The sequence below is a fragment of the Echinops telfairi genome, unplaced genomic scaffold (genome assembly GCF_000313985.2).
Source record: "Echinops telfairi isolate 266 unplaced genomic scaffold, ASM31398v2 ScPeMD7_7467;HRSCAF=8505_1, whole genome shotgun sequence".
In the NCBI taxonomy this organism is placed as follows: Eukaryota; Metazoa; Chordata; class Mammalia; order Afrosoricida; family Tenrecidae; genus Echinops; species Echinops telfairi.
Genome location: NW_022111368.1, coordinates 41,472,365 through 41,491,377, shown reverse-complemented (window position 1 = coordinate 41,491,377; position 19,013 = coordinate 41,472,365). Strand labels below are relative to the sequence as shown.

The 19,013-nt window shown below is 56.2% G+C and overlaps 1 protein-coding gene across 2 annotated transcripts in view; it reads right to left on the bottom strand.

Annotated features, from left to right (window-relative positions):
- Nucleotides 1–2,794: 2,794 nt before the first annotated feature.
- The window catches only part of ELMOD3 (ELMO domain containing 3), an 18,444-nt gene continuing 2,225 nt past the window's right edge, over nt 2,795–19,013 (bottom strand). Inside the window, exons 2-12 of one of the 2 annotated variants that reach the window (XM_045283910.1) lie at nt 18,253–18,531; nt 16,447–16,524; nt 15,697–15,766; nt 12,057–12,140; nt 11,200–11,291; nt 9,734–9,857; nt 9,420–9,542; nt 6,675–6,805; nt 4,278–4,354; nt 4,014–4,141; nt 2,795–3,646 (exon numbers count right to left, since the gene is read on the bottom strand). In XM_045283910.1, the coding sequence (XP_045139845.1) occupies nt 3,444–3,646; nt 4,014–4,141; nt 4,278–4,354; nt 6,675–6,805; nt 9,420–9,542; nt 9,734–9,857; nt 11,200–11,291; nt 12,057–12,140; nt 15,697–15,766; nt 16,447–16,524; nt 18,253–18,306 (1,164 nt within the window). In that variant the 5' untranslated portion in view covers nt 18,307–18,531 and the 3' untranslated portion in view covers nt 2,795–3,443. The remainder of the gene's footprint in view (nt 3,647–4,013; nt 4,142–4,277; nt 4,355–6,674; nt 6,806–9,419; nt 9,543–9,733; nt 9,858–11,199; nt 11,292–12,056; nt 12,141–15,696; nt 15,767–16,446; nt 16,525–18,252; nt 18,532–19,013) is intronic. The other variant, XM_004713873.2, reaches the window with a different exon arrangement.

Sequence of the window (19,013 nt, the reverse complement as noted above, 5' to 3'; positions counted from 1 at the left end):
GGTTGAACAGTCACCAACATTTAGGTTTGTTTGTACAAACCATTTGCACCCAGGGACTTGCCTGCATTGCATGGCCTGGGCCAGTTCTTGTGTCCCCTACTTGTTCACCAGCTCATGGTTGTTCTAAGGGACCATCACCCCACAGCTTCTGAGGGGCCTGGGCTACTTTTGGGGCCAGACTTGGCTTTGCATGGCTGAGGCAGAGGAGCCAAAAATGCCCGGATGGCACTGCTGTGAACCTAACGGGGGTGGCACCTGGCCAGGCCCCAGATCACTTTCCCCTGCAGGTTTGCTTCAGTCTCACATTTCCAGTCGGGAGAAGGCTCTGGATGTATCTCAGTTGAAGCTGAGATGCCCTAATAACCACCAGAGGCAGCTCCCACAGGCGTCTCTGCTGGCCAGGCCGGGGAACCACTGTCAGTGCTGTGCAGACATCTGGTGTTGTCACTGCACAGCACACTGCACTGTGGTTCGGGGGGATGAGTCCAGGGCCACCGTGGCGCTGTGTGTGGGGGGAGCACTGGCCTGCGTGCAAGTGAGGCTCCTGGCTTCTGCTTCTCAGCCTGCCCTGTGTGAAGACGGACCAGGCTCCTGTCCTTGTCCAGGCCTCGGCCCATTCTCTTGTTCACATAGTGGCGGCAGCAACACTGGTTCACGGTTCCCATTGCCAACTAGTGGACTCCAACTCAAGAAGGCCTCCTGTGTCTCAGGGACAACTGTGACCCTGAGGGCTTACCTTGTCTCTTCACTTGTGATTGTGAATTGGGGAAGGTTTCAGAGCTGATCGGTTTCCATTCAACAATCCATACACATCTTGTACCATCTCCTTGACTGAAGCCCTTACAGGTAATGTCACTTTCCCGTTCCTGTGTCTCCTGTTGCTTCCCTCACTCTTCTGAACTTTGTCCTCAGTAAAGGCTGCCCTAGATCACAAATGGTTGATGATTCAAAGAAGTTCCTGTGTTACTGTCCCCTCACACGCTTGTCTAGTGTTTGGCCAAAACTTGAGCCTTGGGGGTAAATTCATTTCCAAACCTGAAGGGTGATGAAGGCCTGACTCAAGGGTTCCACCCATCTCTGTTCCACTAGTAAGTTCCACGGGGGTGGGGTGGGGTGGAGGGGTGTCTTGTTTTTCTTTTTCCTTTAAGTTTTTATTATTTAGATACACCATACTAGAGCACATCTCATTGAAAATAGCATAAGTAAATTTCTTTCCCCTTCATTCAGCAAATTAGACTCATTCACTGCCATCGAGTCAGTTCTGAACTCCTGCCCAGTGTTGATCGGCCCGAGTTTGCGCTGAGGTTTTCGGACACCCCTTCCCCACTCGCCCATGGAAAGATGACCTGGAATGACAGATTGCTAACTGCCCAGCAGATGGAGCTCTGAGCACCCTGTGGTGTGGAGGACATTGAAAACCAAACCAAACCCACTGCCATCGAGTCTGTCCCGACACAGTAACTCTGTGGGACAGGGTAGATCTGCCCTGTGGGTGTCTGAGCCCGTAACACTTTATGGACTAGAGAGCTGCAGAGCTGCTGGTGGTTTTGAACAGCTGACCTTGTGGCTTAACTACTCGGCCGCCAGGAAGAGAGGGGCTCCCACAACAGCACTGGCCTCTCCTCCAGCTAGAGGCTCCCGGGCGGGCGGGGTTGTGCCTGGCAGCTGAGCATTCACAGGTCGTGCGCTGTGTTAGCCTCTGGAAACGAGGCAGAAGAAAAGGAACCGTTCATTGAACCGATACTAAGAAACAAAGACGCGGCTCACATCTCCCTCCCCTGCACTCCAAGCCCTGGCACAAACGGTAAACGCCCTCGGCCTCATCAGCTGATGGCAAGTCCACCTCCTCTACCCAAGAGGCACTCTGCAAGAAAAGCCTGGCAGTCTACTGCCAAACCTTCAGCCACTGAACCCCACCCCGCACGGCGCACAGTTCTACCGACACACACAGGCTCACCAGGAGCTGGCACGGACTCAACTGGGACAGTGCCAAGGACCTCCCTGCCACGCCCGCTGGTTGCCAGGGACCAGTTCGCAGGTTGGTCTTAAGGCGAATGAAAGATTGGTTCAAGTTATGCAAAGATGTCACACGTGAATTGGTCCAGCAGCCAGGAACTTCCAAGTGCAGTGGCGGTCTGTCTGCGGGCTCTGGGATAGAGAGACTTGCAGGGCATAGACAAGGGTCTCCCCGAGTGCTACTGAGGGGTCACAAAGGGCAGAAAGCAGCACCCCCAATTAAAGCAGAGCCTGACTGGGCAGACGAAGTGGGGCAGTGGGGCTCCGGAAGTAGAGTCCAGAGCATAGGGCACGTAAACTTCCTCATAGCCGGACTACTGGAGGCTGAAGGGCAGCAAAGGCCTGGCCTTGGCCGAACCAGTGGGGCTCTACCTGCCCCCAGTGCCAACTGAGGTCACGTGGACCTGTGGGCCCTTTGGCCTTGGGGGTAAATTGGCAGAGGCAACCTCTGGGGGTAAATTTGTCAGAGGGGGCCACAGAGCCAGGCTTCCCGGAAGCAGATGTGGGGAAAACCGTTTGCATGCCTCACATCAGTCAGCCTAACAGCAGCCACTGGCTGGAGCCGGTAGGGAGCTCCCGAGGCCGGCAAGTGTAGCCAAGGGCGTCGCTCACCCATCACTGGTTCATCGGGATGCCATCCTGTGAACTCTGAACTCAGGAAAGTGGAGCCAGGGCAGAGCAACCTCTCCTCCTGCCTCTCCTGTGGACCACCCAGGGCTCGGGGAGCCTGCACAAAGGCATCCAGGCTCAGCGCGGAAGGAAGCGAGTGAGACACATCCACTAGAAAGATGCCTTTATTTGAACTGCTGGTGTAGAAATGTTTCCTTCCCTCCAGGTCAGAAAGCCACCCCTCGCCTCTAGGGGTGAGGGCTGCACTGGGTGCTATCCCATGAGGCAGGGGAGGCAGGGGAGGCAGGTGGACGGAGGAGGAAAGCCCAGCCAGCTGGGGGCTCAGTCCCGCCGCTTAGCTTGCTCTGGCACAGGCTGCCCCCTGCTGGCTGCTTCCCCGTGCTGGCTGCTCTCCTCCATTCTACCTGCAGCCCCTGAGCAAGCACAGGGCTGGAAAAAAACCAGGTGAGCACCCTCCACTGAGGATCTCCTTCAGGAAGGGGTTGCAGGGAGCATCCCGGAGGGGGGTTCCCATCACACTCTCCTTGCCGGGAACTGCAGTCCAAGAAAGGTTTAAGAAGAAACTCTCCTTGCTCTGAAGCACGACTGCAGGGAGCAGGTGCCATCAAACCCGTCTAATGGAACACAGGTGAGGGCCCCTGGCTTTCCCCAACCAGGCCCGGAGTTTCCTACACCCACCTGTGAGGCACTGCGGGGATGGTCCAGCCATGGGCCCCCACACACGCTGCGGTGGGTTCTCTGAAGGCCCCGCAGCCCCAAATTGAAGTCATTGCAGCAGCCAGCCTGTGGGGGCTTGGTCAGATGGGCTGTGCGTCTTCGGAAGAGTGCAGCGGCAGGTCACACACACCTGTGAAGGTGAGCTCCTTGGAGTGAGGGGCGTGGGGTCCATAGCCCTTCGGTGCTCCCAGCAAGGAGGCCTGGCCTTTCGACGTCCCAGCCAAGTAGATCTCCAGGGTCTTGAGCAGCCGCCGGGGGCTCTTCTTGGCCAGCACTTCCAAATCTGAAACAGGGAGCAATGAGGAGCAAAGGGCAGGAGGGGGCTTTTAGACTGGACCCAAGGCCAGCAGGTCTAAGAGCACCCTAACCCAAGATTTTGTGGAGACAAAGGTAAGCCTTCTATGACAGGCAGACGACCTGCTGGGGAGACTGGGTAAGGGGGCCCAGGCACAGGGACCACGCAGTCTGCACTTAGACCCTGGCTTCTAACCACTGACTCAGACACCAGGCCCCGGGGAGGAACAGGAAGCTGAGCGCGGACAGGCCGAGGGCAAAGGAGCTGCGGTTCAAAGCAGATACGAGTGGCCAGGCCGGGCTCTGGGCCCAGCACACGAGTGAGGGGCCCAGGCCCCTTCGGGAGAGGGGCCTACCTTTGAGCACAAAGCCAGAGTCTGAGATGGTTTTCTGCTGTGACCTCCAGATGTGGGCGAGGCGGAGGAAAGTGGCTGCGTAGAAGCTGTTCACCACAGGGATCACCTTCTGCTGCCGATTACACTCCCTACACCACAGGGAGACGCTGAGCCTGGGAATGCGCCAAGCCGATGCCCTTCCCTGGAGAACAGGCCTTCCCATCCAAGGTCAGGAAGCCGGAGCAGGTGAGGAAGAGGGTGGGGGTAAGAGACGCAGGGGCTCACCGGGTGAGGCACTCTTCCCTCAAGGCCTGGATGGCAATGCGGGTGATATTCACGGACATCAGACAGAAGGGGAATTGCTGGAAGGGGGTGAGGGGGCGCAAGTCAGTGGCGAGGTTGGCTCTCAGCCTCTGCGGTTTCCGGACAGCTCAGTGCTGTAATGGCAATCACCGCAGCCTGAGGGAGTGGAGGCGCGGTGATTGCCATTTTCCTAACTTTCCTAACTCAGCAGAGCCTGGGTGGCAGTTGAGGTTCTGTGCTCCAGAGCCGGGTGCGCGACCCCCTTCTCCTTGGCCTGCACCAGCACCCGCGCCGGGAAAGGATCAAGGGCCATACTGGCTGGAGCTAATCCACTCATCACTGCAAAAACTTTCCGAGAGAGAGTTTACTGCCCCCAATCTCCACTTCCCATCAGCCCTGGTGGCGCAGTGGGTGACAAGTTGGGTTGCTAACTACAAGGTTCACGGTTCGAAGCCACCAAGGGACAAAGATGAGGTTTTCTATTCCCGTAAAGTCCAGTCCCAGAAACCCACAGGGGGAGTCCTACCCTGTCCCAGAGGGTCCCCATGAACCAGGACTGACTCAATGGCTGTGAGTTTGGTTTATTATCCCCCAGCCTAACTCAGGGCTGCTGTGAGGATGAACTGGGATCATATATGTAACAAGTACAGGCTTGGCTAGGGGCTCACAGAATGTGTACAATTATTACCCTATGGCTCCTGGGGTCAGAGGCGATACATTTAACCCTTCATGTGCTGAGCAGCACTCTCTGTTCCAGGATTGGGTCATCTTACATAGCTGCCCTTCCCACTAGTTTCTCAGTCTAAACACAAACACAACAACAAGAATGTGGTCGCAAGCATAACTTAGAGAGGCTCTCAACCCAACATTCATCCACTTTTCCATTCAAAATCTGTGATGAGTAGGAAGTCAGATTAAAATAGCCCCTTCCTGTCAGAAATTCCCTTACAAGAGGCACCTAGGATGGTATCCTACCTGCTTACAGACCCTGGCTTCTGGTAACTCCTTAGATCCTAATCCACTTCCCCTGCCCCAAAGCCAAAGTAAAACAAATCACAGACTGTATTGAGGGAGCCGAGAAGGAGAGGAAACCACCCCTGGGCTTTGGTCCTTGGGGCAAAGTCTAAAGCCTTCACCAACGCCCACAGGACCCTCCACTAGGCTCTGTCCATGACCTCCTCCCTCCTGCTCTCCTGAGTGAGCGTCTACTCCGGGGCTTCCCAGCAGCCCCACATACGCCAGGCAGGCTCCTTGCTCAGGCCCTCTGTCTTGATGCTACCTCTGTGGGTAGTGCTCTTCTCCCTGAATCCCCCTGGAATGCCCCACCTCCTTAGAGGCTTGGTTTAAATCTCACCTGTTCACAGGCGTTGTTATCATGACCACTTTATATAACATTATAAGCCCCCGCCCATGCTCCTTATCCTTTTCCCATGTTCAGTATCCCCATTAACACACTAAAATTTACTTAGTTACTGTCTTCCTGTCCTGTCTGCTCTGCTAGAAGGTGAGCTCCCAAGAGCAGGGGGCCTTGTCTGTTTCATCCTCTGACACTGTCTCAGTACTGAGAAGGGCACCGGCTGAGTCTGCTCAGCAAGTTCAGCGAATACCTTCTAGGTCCCAGGTGCCAGGCGGAGACCAATGACAGAAAACCAGGTCCTATGTGTTGCTACAGAATGGGGCCTGCCACCTTCTCCTACCTGGGAAAACCATCCCACACAGCCTGAGCGCAGTCCAGGGACAGAAGTGGAGGGGCTGGGAACCACGAGCGTGGTGGTTACACGGTGGGCTGCAACCGCAGGGCCGGTGGTCTGAAGCCACCAGCGCGCTGCTCCTGGGGCGAAAGGCGCAAGACTAGGCTTTGGACCACCATAACGAGTCACCCTCTCGGACACCTGCGGGGTAGTTCTACCCTGTCCGATAGGGTCACTATGTGTCAGCATCAACTCAGTGGCAGTGAGTTTTGGAGGAAAGCCAGACTCTGGGGTGCCATCAGTCTGTCGCTCAGAGGCTTATTCTGGCCCCCAGCGTCAGGAGAGCCTGCCAACACTGGGCAGGGGATTTCCGCAGGGAGGAGAGTCGATGGAGACAAGGGTAGCCAGTGTGCTAAGTGCTTTTGCACGTTATCTCGTTCAATGTTCCCAATAGCCCAGCTGACATGTTCTGTGATCTCTACTCGATACACGAGGAAACCAAGGCTCTGAGAGTGGAGGGGCTCTCCGCGTCACACAGCTAATGAGAGGCCCAGCTTTGTCTGATTCCCAGCTGGACCAGGCTGGCAGAGGCCGCCCTGCTGTCCTGAAAGCCCTCAGCAATGGCGGCTGTCTAGCACCGGGCCTTCCCGGCTCTGGCTCCCCAGACGTCACCTCAGCAAAGCCATACCTGGGCATGGTGATGAGACAGCCGGAAGATCTCCTGCGCCATCAGCAGGGTCTGGGAGTCCATCACCAGGTAGAGCAGGTGCAGGAGGGCCAGGAAGCCTGCTCCCCTAAGGTCGGTGGCTGGATTCGATCCTGTAACAGAAACCGCAGAAACTTGTGGGCCAATGAGCAACGCTTAATAAGGTCGAGCCTCCCTGGCACACCCAGGACTTGACTGTGCCGCTGCCTCTGGCTAAGGAAGCCAGGCTCACTTCCTTCCTGCCCCACTGAAAGCAGTCCCGTGACTGACGAGAGGCTGCACTGGTCATCCAAGGCCCAGGGGAGCCTCCTAAGTCTGTTTGCTTGGGAGCCAGCTTGCTGCTTGCTGCCCGTTATTTCCCCCACACCAGTCAGTGTAATTCTTTACAAACAGGTGCCGGACTTCTGGTTCTGGCTAGCATCGCAAGCCTGAGAGATGGTACACATTTCTGAGCTGGTTCTTGACTGACCCAGAAATGCCAACGAGAGCAGACAAAAAGAGCCACAGGGAAAACAAGTTCTCTCTGGTCAAAAGACAGGGGGAGGGGAGCATGGCAGGACAGAACATTTGACAGTGCCCCCCCCCCAGCCAAACCCCAGAGCAAGCGCTGTGGGCCCCTGGACTTCCTCAGAACAGGGCGTCTGGACTTCCAGCCCAGACCAGCTGTAAGGAGGTGCTCCTTGTCACCACCAAGGTTGGGGTGGGGATGGCAGGGGAGCGGGGACTCAGCAGCCCCTCACCCAGGGCTAAGGTGGCCCTGGCCCTCTGGGATGGTGGAAGACACATGGGAAAAGCACAGGATATCCAGCTCCTCCGGGTCAGGCCAGAGTGGTGGAGGCCAAGGGGGGTGGGGGTGGGGGGTGTATGGTGTGTGGTGTGTGTGAGGTGTATGTGTGTGGGTGATGGACTCCCAGCCTCAGCTGGCAGGAACGCAGTGAGCATCCCCTTCCCTGGCCAGCATGACAGCAAAGGAGCCCTGTTTACACCAGAGTCACTAAGATCCTGACAGGGACTTCAGAGCTGCCGTGGAGGGGCCCATAGATATGGAGTCCTCAGACACCTTCACGGCTAACCGCCAGGACCGGGGACTTCATCATGGTGCGTGGCAAAGGGGAGGAAGGTGGCCGGCCAGGAGACAGGAGCCCTGGTGGCAGAGTGGTGAAAGCGCTCAGCTGCCAACCGAGAGGAGGTGGTCTGACTCCACCAGCCGCTCCACAGGAGAAAGAGGGGGCAGGTGGCTTCCGTGAAAATGTCTGGTCTGGGAATGCCTCCGGGGCGGTTCGAGTCCGTCCTGCAGGGCTGCTCAAAGTCAGAATCAGCCCCGCGGTGGAGGGTTCTTGTAAAACCAAATTCGGAGTCAGCCTGGATCTGAGGGGGCCCAGTGTAAGCAGACGGGAGGTGAGGACAGATGTCAGGTCAGCAATGCTCTGAAGACGCAGCACAGGGTCACCCACCAAGGCTGCAAGCCCACTCAACAGCTGGGGTGGGGAACGCCTGACCTGAGGGCCATAGAGGTAAGGCCCGAGAAATCGTCAATCGGCTAACATCACGCGCCGCGCCACAGAGAAGCCGCTCCAGCCATCACCTTCAACCCCAACCCCCAACCACACTCTCTGCCCTCCAGCGAGTCGGTCCTGACTTGTGGCGATGCCACAGGGCAGGCCCGAACTGCCCTCGTGGGCTTCTGAGACCGGAATTCTTTAAGGGAAAAGAAAGCTTCACCTTTCTCCCGTGGAGTGGCTGAAGGTCTTGAACTGCTGACCTCATGGTTACCAGCACACACCGTGTAACCACTCCGCCACCAGGGCTCCTCAGCCATACGTTAGGGGTGAGTTAATGAAATGTTTGGCCAAATACAGCAGGCTAATTTCTAAGCTGATAAGTTTGTATGGCCGGTGAAGGATGTTACCCATGGCCCTTGAAAGGAAAAAAAGATTCCCAGCCCTGCTCTAGAAGCTGGAAAAGGCTGGGAGACATTTTCTTCCAGGAATTATCTCAGGCAATTACATTGTAGATGGGGGAGGGTAACGGGCCTTAAACACATCAACACCCAGATCACCCACTGAGGATGGTGTATGCGGTTCAAGGAGCCCTGGTGGGTGTCGGGGTGTTGCACTGGGTGATAACCAGAAGGTCAGTAGCTCGAAGCCACCAGCCGCTCCAAGGGAGAGAGATGGGGCTTTCTACTCCCGTCAACAGTCACAGTGCCAGACCGCGCAGGGGCCCTTCTACCCCGCCTGCTAAGGCACCGCCTCCGTGGCAGTGAGTCTGTTTCTAATACAGTCACGGTTTTAAATGAAGCGCCTCCGTTCTATACAAAGGGCATCTGCTCTGATACGGAGCAAAAAGGCAGCACATCTAGGGAAGAGGTGGAATGATTTGTTTCACTGGAAAAACAAAATAAAAACTTTTACGAAGACTTCATTTAAAGGGGGGAGGGGGGAGGAGACCTCAAACCCCCTCTCTACAGTGGCTCCCCGTCTCACGAGAGTCCACATTTCCCAACCGCCTGAGAGGCCACAGAGGTGTCTTCTCTCCGCCTCCTTCTCCGATGCTCCACTTCTGCCGTACTCTGTGCTCTGCTCCTTCTCAAGAGGAAGCAGGTCCCCACTCAGGCCTTTGTGGCACCCTTTTCCTGGAATGCTTGCCTCCACAGGCATGCAAGGGTAGCTTTCCACTCACCCCCAGAGCCAGGCTCAAGGAGCCCCAACAATTCCCGTGCCTCACCCTGAAAGCCCAGGTCTTCCCAGTGGTCTCCGTGGAGGGCACAGTCGAGCTTGGAGCCCGTCAGCTTCTTGTAGATGGTCTGGAGAATTCGGCCGTGCACTGGGTCTTGGCTATCCAGGCCACCTGCCCCCAAACAACCCCCACTCTTGGTCAGGCTGCCCAGAGAGGAGGGCAGGCGCGTTTCAGAGGACAGGTCTGGACTCTCATGCTCCAGCTGTTCTGTTCGCCACACGTGCACCCCTCAGGCCCTCCATGGCATGCAAGCCCCAGCACAGCCTCCGCACCGGCCAGACCGGGCTGGGACGGGCACTCACACTGAGCAATGGTCAGGACTAAGTCCCTTTCTTCGTGGAGGCCCCGGTGAAGCTTCGGAGGCCCAAAGAGGAGGTGCCGGAGGGCGGCGAGCCCGCTCCTTCGAACGGTGGGCTGAATCCTCTCCTGGGGAGGAAGTTGGAGGCGCTATGCTCACCTGGCATGAAGCACTTACAGAGAGGGCCACAGACAGGGTCGGTCCTTGTAGAAAGAGGTAGTTCCCACCGACTGCCTGGCTGCGGGGGCTGGGACCGCAGGCCGCTGGGCGGGAGTGAGCACATGCCAAGGCTCCAGAAGGAGGCCCTTCCAGCTCCCAGGTTCTTTGTCCCCCAAGCCCAGGCCTTCTCGGGCCAGGTGTCTGCTTCTAGAATCAGCTGTTCCTGACTCCCACGAGGGCGAGGGGTATCCCTGGGTAGTGCAAACCATTAACATACTCAGCTGCTAACTGAAAGGTTGGCAGTTTGTGCCCTTTGTACCTAGGGAAAAAGGCCAGGCAACCTACCTCTGGGGGGGGGCATGGGGGAGGGGGCAACCATTCATTGTAAACCCTATGGAGCACAGAATTCTGAGACACACAGGATTGCCGTGAGTCAGAAGGGATGCCCAGCAACTGGTCTAGTGGCTAGAGATGCCCCCAGGCGGTCACCTAAGACCCTGGGCAGGGTTTCCCAGCAAAGCTGCCTTCCCCTGTGTCTGTGTCTCCATGTAAAAGTCTGCTTGCAGGTGGAGGGAGTCGTGAGAAGGGCAGTCTGTGGGGCCGGAGGCCTCTGTGTGAGGCTGGGGCCTGCCCTCTGTACCATGACCAGCCCCTCCTAAGCCAGTGGGCCCTGTGAGGCTTTGGGCCACTGCCGTGAACACCCTGCTTCTGGAAGCTTTGCTCTCTAGGTCCTACAGTGCGACCCCATGCCTGTTCTTTCAGGCTTCCTCAAGTCACGGTGTAGACTCGAGATCTGAAATCGCACTTGCAGAACTTACTACTGGTCACTCAAGATGTCCTGCAAGGCTTGCTGCCCTCAGCTTTTAAATTTTCCCCAGACCCTCACCCCGACTCCACATATTTCTAAAATTCCTTAAACAGCTTCCGCTTCCTAGAGGGAAGGGCAGATCTTCTGGACTGGGCAGGAATCTGTCTGCTCCCAGGACGGGCTGCTTTCTTCCCCACAAGGAACCACCTAGCCTTTGCTCTGCATCCCAACAAGGGGAGGGCAGGGGAACAGAACACGGCCCCATAGGCGGGGACCACAGGATCTCTGTGGCCGTCCCAGAGTGGCCACAGGGCATTGGGTGAGGCATGGGTCTTTGGAGACCAGGCTTCAGTGGCCCCAGATCCTTAGGAAAGATATGGAGGGTCCTCTCAGGGACCTTTCCACCTTGCCTGCTGAATGCCCTATCCCGGTAGAACGGAAACCTGGCTCCCGGAGAGGGGCTGCCCTACCTGAGTCCCGATCATCCCGAGCGAGAGCCATACCTTGAAGGAGGAGAGGTCTGTAGTCTGGAAATGCTGCAGGGCCTCACTGAAGGAGATGAGCTGGCCAGGCTGCTCAGAACCGGCCCAGCTCCCTGTGGCAAAGAGAAGGCACACCAGGGTCTGCACGGGGCCCTCGTCTCAGCAGCTTTTACCAAGAGCCTCTGGTTGTCACCTCCACACCCAGCACTGACTCCAGAGCACCAACGGCCCCTGCAGCCTCTTCTGAGGGGCTGGCACTGTCTGCTGGGCTGACCCCTCTGGACTGGGCTCTTCAGAGGCTTGGTGGGCGGCCTGTGCAGTGAGATGGGGTAGTCTACCTGGATGCCTCTCACTGGTGGGGGGGCAGGTCAGTGCCTGGAGGAGATCCACCTGCGCTTAGCTCAGGGAGCTCTCTGAACGCCTAATGTCCTCCTCACACCTGTGTACGAACCCCCTCATCCTTCGTGAGAGCCCCGCAGCTGGCGGCTGAGAACACCCACTGGAACGTCTCTCTGGGAGCTCAGGCGAGATGTGGGCCCTAGTCCTAGTCTCTCACAGCAACGTCCAAACCTCTCCAACAGCCAACCACAAGACCGTCTGCATGCAGCCCTCGGGGCCTTCCAGCACACGCAGGCACCCCTTGCGCAGAGAACAGCCTGCTCAACCTTCTGCACTGCCCTGTCTGCCTGCCTGCCTCCGTCCGTGTCCAACCTCAATACTCGAGAGGCTGACCCCACCAAGTCCTTCTTGGGGTCCGTCAAGGCTGGGTGGGGGAAAGGCAGGGTGGCGGCCCGTCCTGACACTGTTCATTCCCATTTCCTTCTGAGGTAGAATGCCCGCGTCTTTCATGCATGCATGCCTGTTGTGTGTGCACGCACACATGCCGCAGTTACCCGTCGCTGGCTGGATGCTGTCCACGGCTTCCCATTCTTCCTGGGCTCGGAGCACCTCAGCGCTTACAGCTGCGGGAGAGAGAAGAGCAAATCCTGGGGGCCAGGCGGGTCTGCCCGGCTCCCGGTGGCAGCCCCGGCCTCCTCGTCAGTGCCCACGTGGCACAGCTCCCAGAGTGAGCTAGTGAAAAGGCAGAGCTGCTGTCAGCCATCGCTCACGGGAAAACCCCAACCCTGGAGCACAGCCCCCAAGTCCCTCCGAATGGGGCTCCTTGCTTGCCCTTGGCCTGACAGAACCGCCTGGGTTGCCACACCATGCTCTGCCCTCTCCTGTTGGGCGTGAGGCCGCTTGCTCCGCAGGCCTTTGTTTCCAAGGCTCCTTTGTCAGAGTCGATCGCCAGGCTGTTCTTCTGAGGGGCATCTGCATGGGCCTCACCCACCAGGTGGCGGCCCGAGTGCTATAAAAAACCAACCCACTGCTGTCGGACCGATTCCATCTCAGAGCCACCCTGCAGGGCAGGCGTGCACCTTAGGGTTTCTCAGGCAGAGCCTTTGTGGGAGCCAAAGCCTCCTGTGATTTCCCCAGAGAGCCAGGGGCGTGGAATGGATGGACTCTGAGGTCAAGTGGCCCGATGCTTTACCCACCGTCCCACCAGGGGTCCGCGAAAGCTCGACAGGCCCGACACCACATTCACTGCCGACCCACTGCGGCCCTGTAGGGCAGAAGAGAACTGCCCTGGGGTGCTTCTGGGTGCAAATGGCCAACCTAGCAGTCCGCAGCCCCACAGGGAACTCGCTGTACCACCTGGCTCCTGAAAGCACCATGGGGGGTCGGAGGGGAGCCACCACACCGTCCCTGCCTCCAAGCCACAGCTGGAATGCTCTAGTCCAGCGGTTCTTAGCCTTTCTCATGCCGCAGCCCTAATACCTTACGTTGTGGTGACCCCCCAACCATACCATTGTTTTCGTTGCTACTTCATCACTGTAATTTGCTACTGTTATGAATTGGTTGACCCTGTGAAAGGGTCATTCAACCCCCAAAGGGGTCACGACCCACAGGTTGAGAACTGCTGCTCTAGTCCAAACTGCAAGTGGCATTTCCTGTCCCTGGCTTTTCTACCGAGGACCCTGACAAGCAGAGTGCAGGGTGGAGGGGCTGCAGTTTAAGGTCACGAACTGTGACCTCTCCTGGCGCCGAAGCAAAAGCAGTCTAGGGCAGTCCTGACAGTGAACAGTTTCTAAAGTGAGCAATTTCTATTGCCCAACCCCTGGCTTGGGGACAGCAGGGCAGAGGGCAGGCTTAATGAGGGAGGTGTGGGTCCAGAGGTCCTGAGTGCTTGGAGTTCCATAGACGGCCTCGCCGGCAGCCCCAAATTCTGCGTGTGACGGCATATGTGGAGCCCGGGGCTAGGCGAGACCCTGGAGCGCATGCCATGCTGGGCCCTTGGGAGACGAAAGGAGGGGCAAAGGGACTGAACCACAAAATTAACAAGAATGACGATGGATGTTTATTGTGAGGTTGGAAATTGGCCCCCATCCCCACCCCACCTCTCACCTTCACACAGTTTTATTGTTTCGTCATTTTTCTAATCCTTGGCCATCGATCTTTAATCCCTCCCTCACGCACAAACAACTTGATCAGAGACGTGAGCCGGGCACAGAAACCTCCCTGATAAGGGTGTGGAAATGTGCTGTCTCAGCAGGTCAGACAACAGAGAGGGCAGGTCTCATGTGCACCCCGGCCTCCACCGCACAAGGACTTCTCGGTCCTCTCCTCGTGGGACCACGTCGCTTCTCTGACATAAAGACGAGTCCCCCTGAGCAGCCAAAGAACGTGGGGAGAGAGGACGAATCTCCGGGCCGTATGTTCGCTATCTTTCATCCCTCTCTTTCATTTGGGCTCTACACTACTTACTCAGAAGGACGTGGCGGGCGCTGCTGTGTTGGCCAGCCTCCGAATTTGAGCTGAGGCCCCGCTACTGAAGGGCTGGAGACCCACGTCCCCTCCAAGGCACCCGGAAGAAAGGCCTGGAGACCTTCACCCCCAGAGCAGCCTGGACGCCTCTGCGGAGCACAGTGCTATGCTTGGCACCCACATGGCCCCTGGGAGTCAGGACTGCCTCGATGGCCACTTTCTTTTTATTAAGTTGATTTAAATTAGCAAGAGCAACCGGAAAACTTTTTTAGATGAATTGTTTTCACATACCGTATATGCTTGTGTGTAAGCCGAGCACATAAAAATGCCTGTTGTATTCAAGCATAAAGCATCTTGGAGAAAGCAAATGTTTTGCGGAGAATGATGATGGCAACAAATGTACAAATGTGCTTGACACAAGGATGTATGCATGGATTGTGATAAGAATAGTATGAGCCCCCAATAAAATGATTTTTTTTTTAAAAAGCATCTTGGTAGCTTCAGGAAAAATCTAATAAAAATATTGGTTTTGTAAGGTTATATGAAAAGAGAACTCATGGGTCTCCAAATGATTTTCCGACATTAGAATGTTTTTGTAAAGTTTGCATAAGATGCTTTACATAGGTTGTATCTTTCGTTTGCAGCAGTTAAAGACAGCTAGCAATAGCACTCAGTTCTAACAAGCACTCCGTAGGGTTTTATATAAAGTGCTAAATACGTTATTCACTTCTTTATGTTGGAGCCCTGGTGGCATTGTGGTAACACACTGCGCTAACCTCAAGGTCAGCAGTTCAAAACCACCAGTCACACTGCCTGGGAGAAAGAGGAGGCTTTCTACTCCCATAAAGAATCACCGTCTCAGAAACTCACAGGGGCAGTGCTACCTTGTTCCATAGGGTCGCTGTGAGTCGGCACAGACTCAGTGGCAGGGAGTTTGGGTGTTTCTGAAGTGCTTTATTACACGATCTAACTTAAACCTTAGGACAGTCCTCAAACAAAGGCTCTCATACCACTTCTGTTTTATACACGAAGAGAGGTCAAATCTCTTGGTCAAGATCACAAAGCTGGTGGGGGACAGAGGCAGCAAGGACGTGTGCTGTGGGGACTGGGGTCCTGCATTGGCGAGGGTGTTCTCCGCAGTAAGTGAGCAAGTGGAATGGACTTTAAATATGCTGCAAAACTCACTGCCAGCGGGCTGATTCTGACTCACAGCGACCTTATAGGCAGGGTAGCACTGCCCCGTGGGTTGCCCAAGCGGTAACTCTACTTGAGGCTTGTCTTTCTGCCCTAGGTGGCGGGGGGCGGGCTAGTGGTTCCGACCTGCCGACTGGGAGGTTGGCAGCCCAATGTGTTAACGATGATGCCACCAGGGCTCTGTTACACGTGGCATAAGGACAGCAGGTAAGGGGGTACTTTCTCACGGCCCTCCATATCTGCTGTCCTGTTGGGTCTCCCTGACATCCCTTGGGGGTCAGGGAGGAATGAAAGTCCCTGTTGTCAGAATGGAGGGGCCGTGGTTTGCCCAGCAGCACATAGATCCCCATCAGAGAAGAGTAAGAAATCGGGTTTTTGACTCCCAATCAGTGTCAATTCTAATTTTCTTGAGTAACGATAAGGAAGGACGGAGAGAAATTCAAATGGTGACAAGCAGATCCGTGGGGAGGTCTGCCTATTGTCCCGCACAGACTCCCAGGGCCTGGAAGGGGACCTTACCGCCCGGCTGCCATCCGATGGCTTCTGCCGTCAGGGCCTGGAGGACGCCGTGGTACTTCAACTCCGAGAGCTGCAGGGACAGCTGAGCTTAGAGTGAGGGCGGGGCCCTCCCCAGCGGGGCCCTCCCCAGCCACACCAACCATGCCCGCCATGGGCTGCGTTTCCTTGAAATGGTGGTCAGGAGGGCCTAGAGCACTGGCCTCACAGTGAGGTGCTCGGAACACTCCAAGGAGGATGTAAAAGGTGGGCTGGGTGGGGGTGGGGGTGGGGGCGGGGAGGCATTCTCAAGTGCACGCAGCTCAGTGGCCACTGGTATTCCCACGGAACTTTCTCTTCCGTTCATCCCACCAACTACCTGACCATACAGTGCTGGCCTCTGCATGTTTGGGTCCCAAGTGGGAGCTCCTGAATGACGGCCAAGGTCTGGGATGCCTGTGTCCCTGGGTTTCAGCACAGGGCCTGGCGGCATCACAGCTCAAACGAAACCCAACCCACTGCCCGTCAAGTTGAAGTTGACGGACAGCGACCCCATGGGACAGGGCAGAACTGCTCCTGTGGGTTTCTAGGCTGTAACTCTTAACAGGAGTAAAAGTCTCATCTTTCTCCCTCAGAGCTTCTGTGGTGTTGAACTGCTGACCTTGTGGTTAGCAGTCCAAAGGGTTACCCATTACACCACAAGGGCTCATCACGACCCGGTAGTACCAACGAGAGCTTGCACTGAAGGAGGCGGGGAGGTCAGACAACACGTACGGGAATCCCTCTGAAGGTGGGAAGAGCATGACTCCCCCCGTCACGCAGTGAGGCGCCCTCCACAGCCACTCTTTCAACCTGCAAGACAGAACCCGGGTCATTCCGTGGGGTCATGTCCCCAGCCAGACAGACCCAGCGCAGCACCGAGAGGACTTGTCGGCAACCCCCCATGGGGTGCAGAGCCATGTTTGAACACGTGTGTTGGGAATAAATCCGTGCAGGTGTGAACTAGAGCCCTACTAGATGCGGGCCGTGCGAGCACACACACTTGTTCCCCTTCTCACAGTCGGAGTGGAAGGACCAAACTCTCCCTGCCAACCAGTCGGCCCCGACCCACGGTGACCACACAGGACGGGGAGAACTGTAGCCCTGGACAGGAGTAGAAGGCCTGTCTTTCTCCTGAGGAGGGACAGGGGGTTTCAAACTCCTGACTTTGTGGCTAGCAGTCCATGATACTATTTTTATGTTGGGGTGAATAAACATACGAGGGGGTACACCCCCACGCCCCCAGAGCTCCTCTATTTCTTCCGTGGGTCTGTCCGACACGCCCGTCAGCATCGTTGCTGTTGTTGCCATCCAGCAGAGTCCACCTGAGACTGGTGGGGACTCACGGACAATGCAATGAAGCACTGCCTGGTCCTGCCCCAACCCGGGATTGTTTGCAAAGCGAACCCTGTTGCGATCCACAGGGATTTCCAAAGGCTGGTTTGTGGAAGTAGATCACCAGGCCTTTCTCTCCAGTTTGTCTTAGTCTCGAAGATCCACCGAGACCTGACGAGCCGGACGGCAGCATGCAAGCCTCCACTGGCAGATGGCGGTGATGTGTGTGAGGGCCATCGGCTGGGATCAAACTGGGGTCTCCTGCACGACCCTCTCAGCAGTATCTGATGATTCAGGTGCCAAACAAGTCCCTGCAGAGAGCGCAGTGCCCAGGAGTTGTTCCATGATTCTTCCTCCTCTCAGGCTCAGTCCTCTACTTCTAGGGTCCCCCACACAAAGGCTTTGTTCCAGCCTGGCTGCTGAATCCCCGGACTCGTTCCACTTCAGAACATTTCTAGGCAAGGTCTTGAGAAAGGTAACACGGTGGGCTTGGCTCCCAGACTCCCCACACTAAAGACATATCACAATAAACACAAACCCTAAGGGCAGTTCGGCCAGGGAAAGGGGCTGTGTAGCTTTCTTAGGGACTCTTCATTCAAACTACCCCCTCCACCATTCAACCTACCCCCTCCACCATTCCCACAAACCAACCTAGGAGCGCTGGTGGCATAGTGGGTGCACACTGGGCTGCTAGTTGCAAGGTTGGCAGTTTGAAACCACCAGGTGCTAGCTGAGAAACACAGGGCTTTTCATTCCTGCAAAGAGTCACAGTCTCGGAAGCCCACAGGGGCAGTTCTACCCTGTCCTGTAGGGTCACTACGAGTCAGCATTGACTCGGTGGCAGTTGAGTCCCCCATCCCTGGGAAAGAAGAGCCTGCTTGGTAAAGTAGAAGGTCAGCAAAATCGAGTTTCATCCGGCGGTACACAGGGCCACTATGAATTGAACCGACTCGAGGGAGCCTAACAACAGTGGCAACCTCCCCACCCAAGGAAATAAACCCATATCCCGTTACCCACTTAGAAAACCGCCTTTCAGGAAGGGCAATCGACTCAGGGGAACAGAGGCTCCTGCTCATAAGACAAAGAGAACTATAGTAAAATGTGTTTCCACAAAAGCTGCACCTTCTGTTGAGAGGCTCTCCCACATGCCTGTGGTCCAAACCGCCCAGACCAACACCGTCCTTCCCAAATGCAAGCGCTGCTCACCTGTCCGTCTTCCCACTCTTTCTCATTATGGAGCGAGCAAGCGTCTTCACTCATAACTCAAAAGTCATTTGTTTAAGGGAGCTCTGTCCTCGGGCTCAGGAAGGCGCTGAAAGAGGTCGCAGATCAGAAAGCTCTGGAGAGCCAGAGATTCACCTTCTTTACCTTCGAGGTCTTTCCAGGCAGTCCTTCAGACCGAGGGTAAGAAAACAGTCCCTGTGTGCCATCACCAGGGTGCAGGCGGTTTCAGCGAGTCCTGGAGAAGTCCCCGAGGCCCCAGCTCTGAGGGTAGGGAGTGAAAGAGAAAGCTGGTTTCATCATTCAGTTAGGCCTCGGTTGAGAAACATAGACTTTTAGAATCTTTCAGCTGCTGTGGACTTACTCTGCATAAAAAAGCTGCTGACCTCTTATTACCCAGGCCAGAGGAGGGAAAGGGGGTACCCTGCAGGAGTCTGGGAGCTGGGTCCTTCTGCAGAGACTTCTAGAAGGTCGTAGCACCAGCATGTGGTAGGGGCTGTTTATGATAATGAACCAGGATATTTCTCAAAGGGATGAGGTGAATAGGGGCCGCCTTGGTGGCTAGTCTTAGCCGAAGTGCTCGAGTTGTGCTCAGATTGGGAATGACGACTTAAAAGTACTAGACCACATTCTGGTGGTGGTGGAGGTGGAGGTGGAGGTGGTGGTGGAGGTGGTGGTAGAGATGGTAGAGGTGGTGGTTGTGGTAGAGGTGATGGAGATGGTGGTGGTGGTAGAGGTGGTGGTGG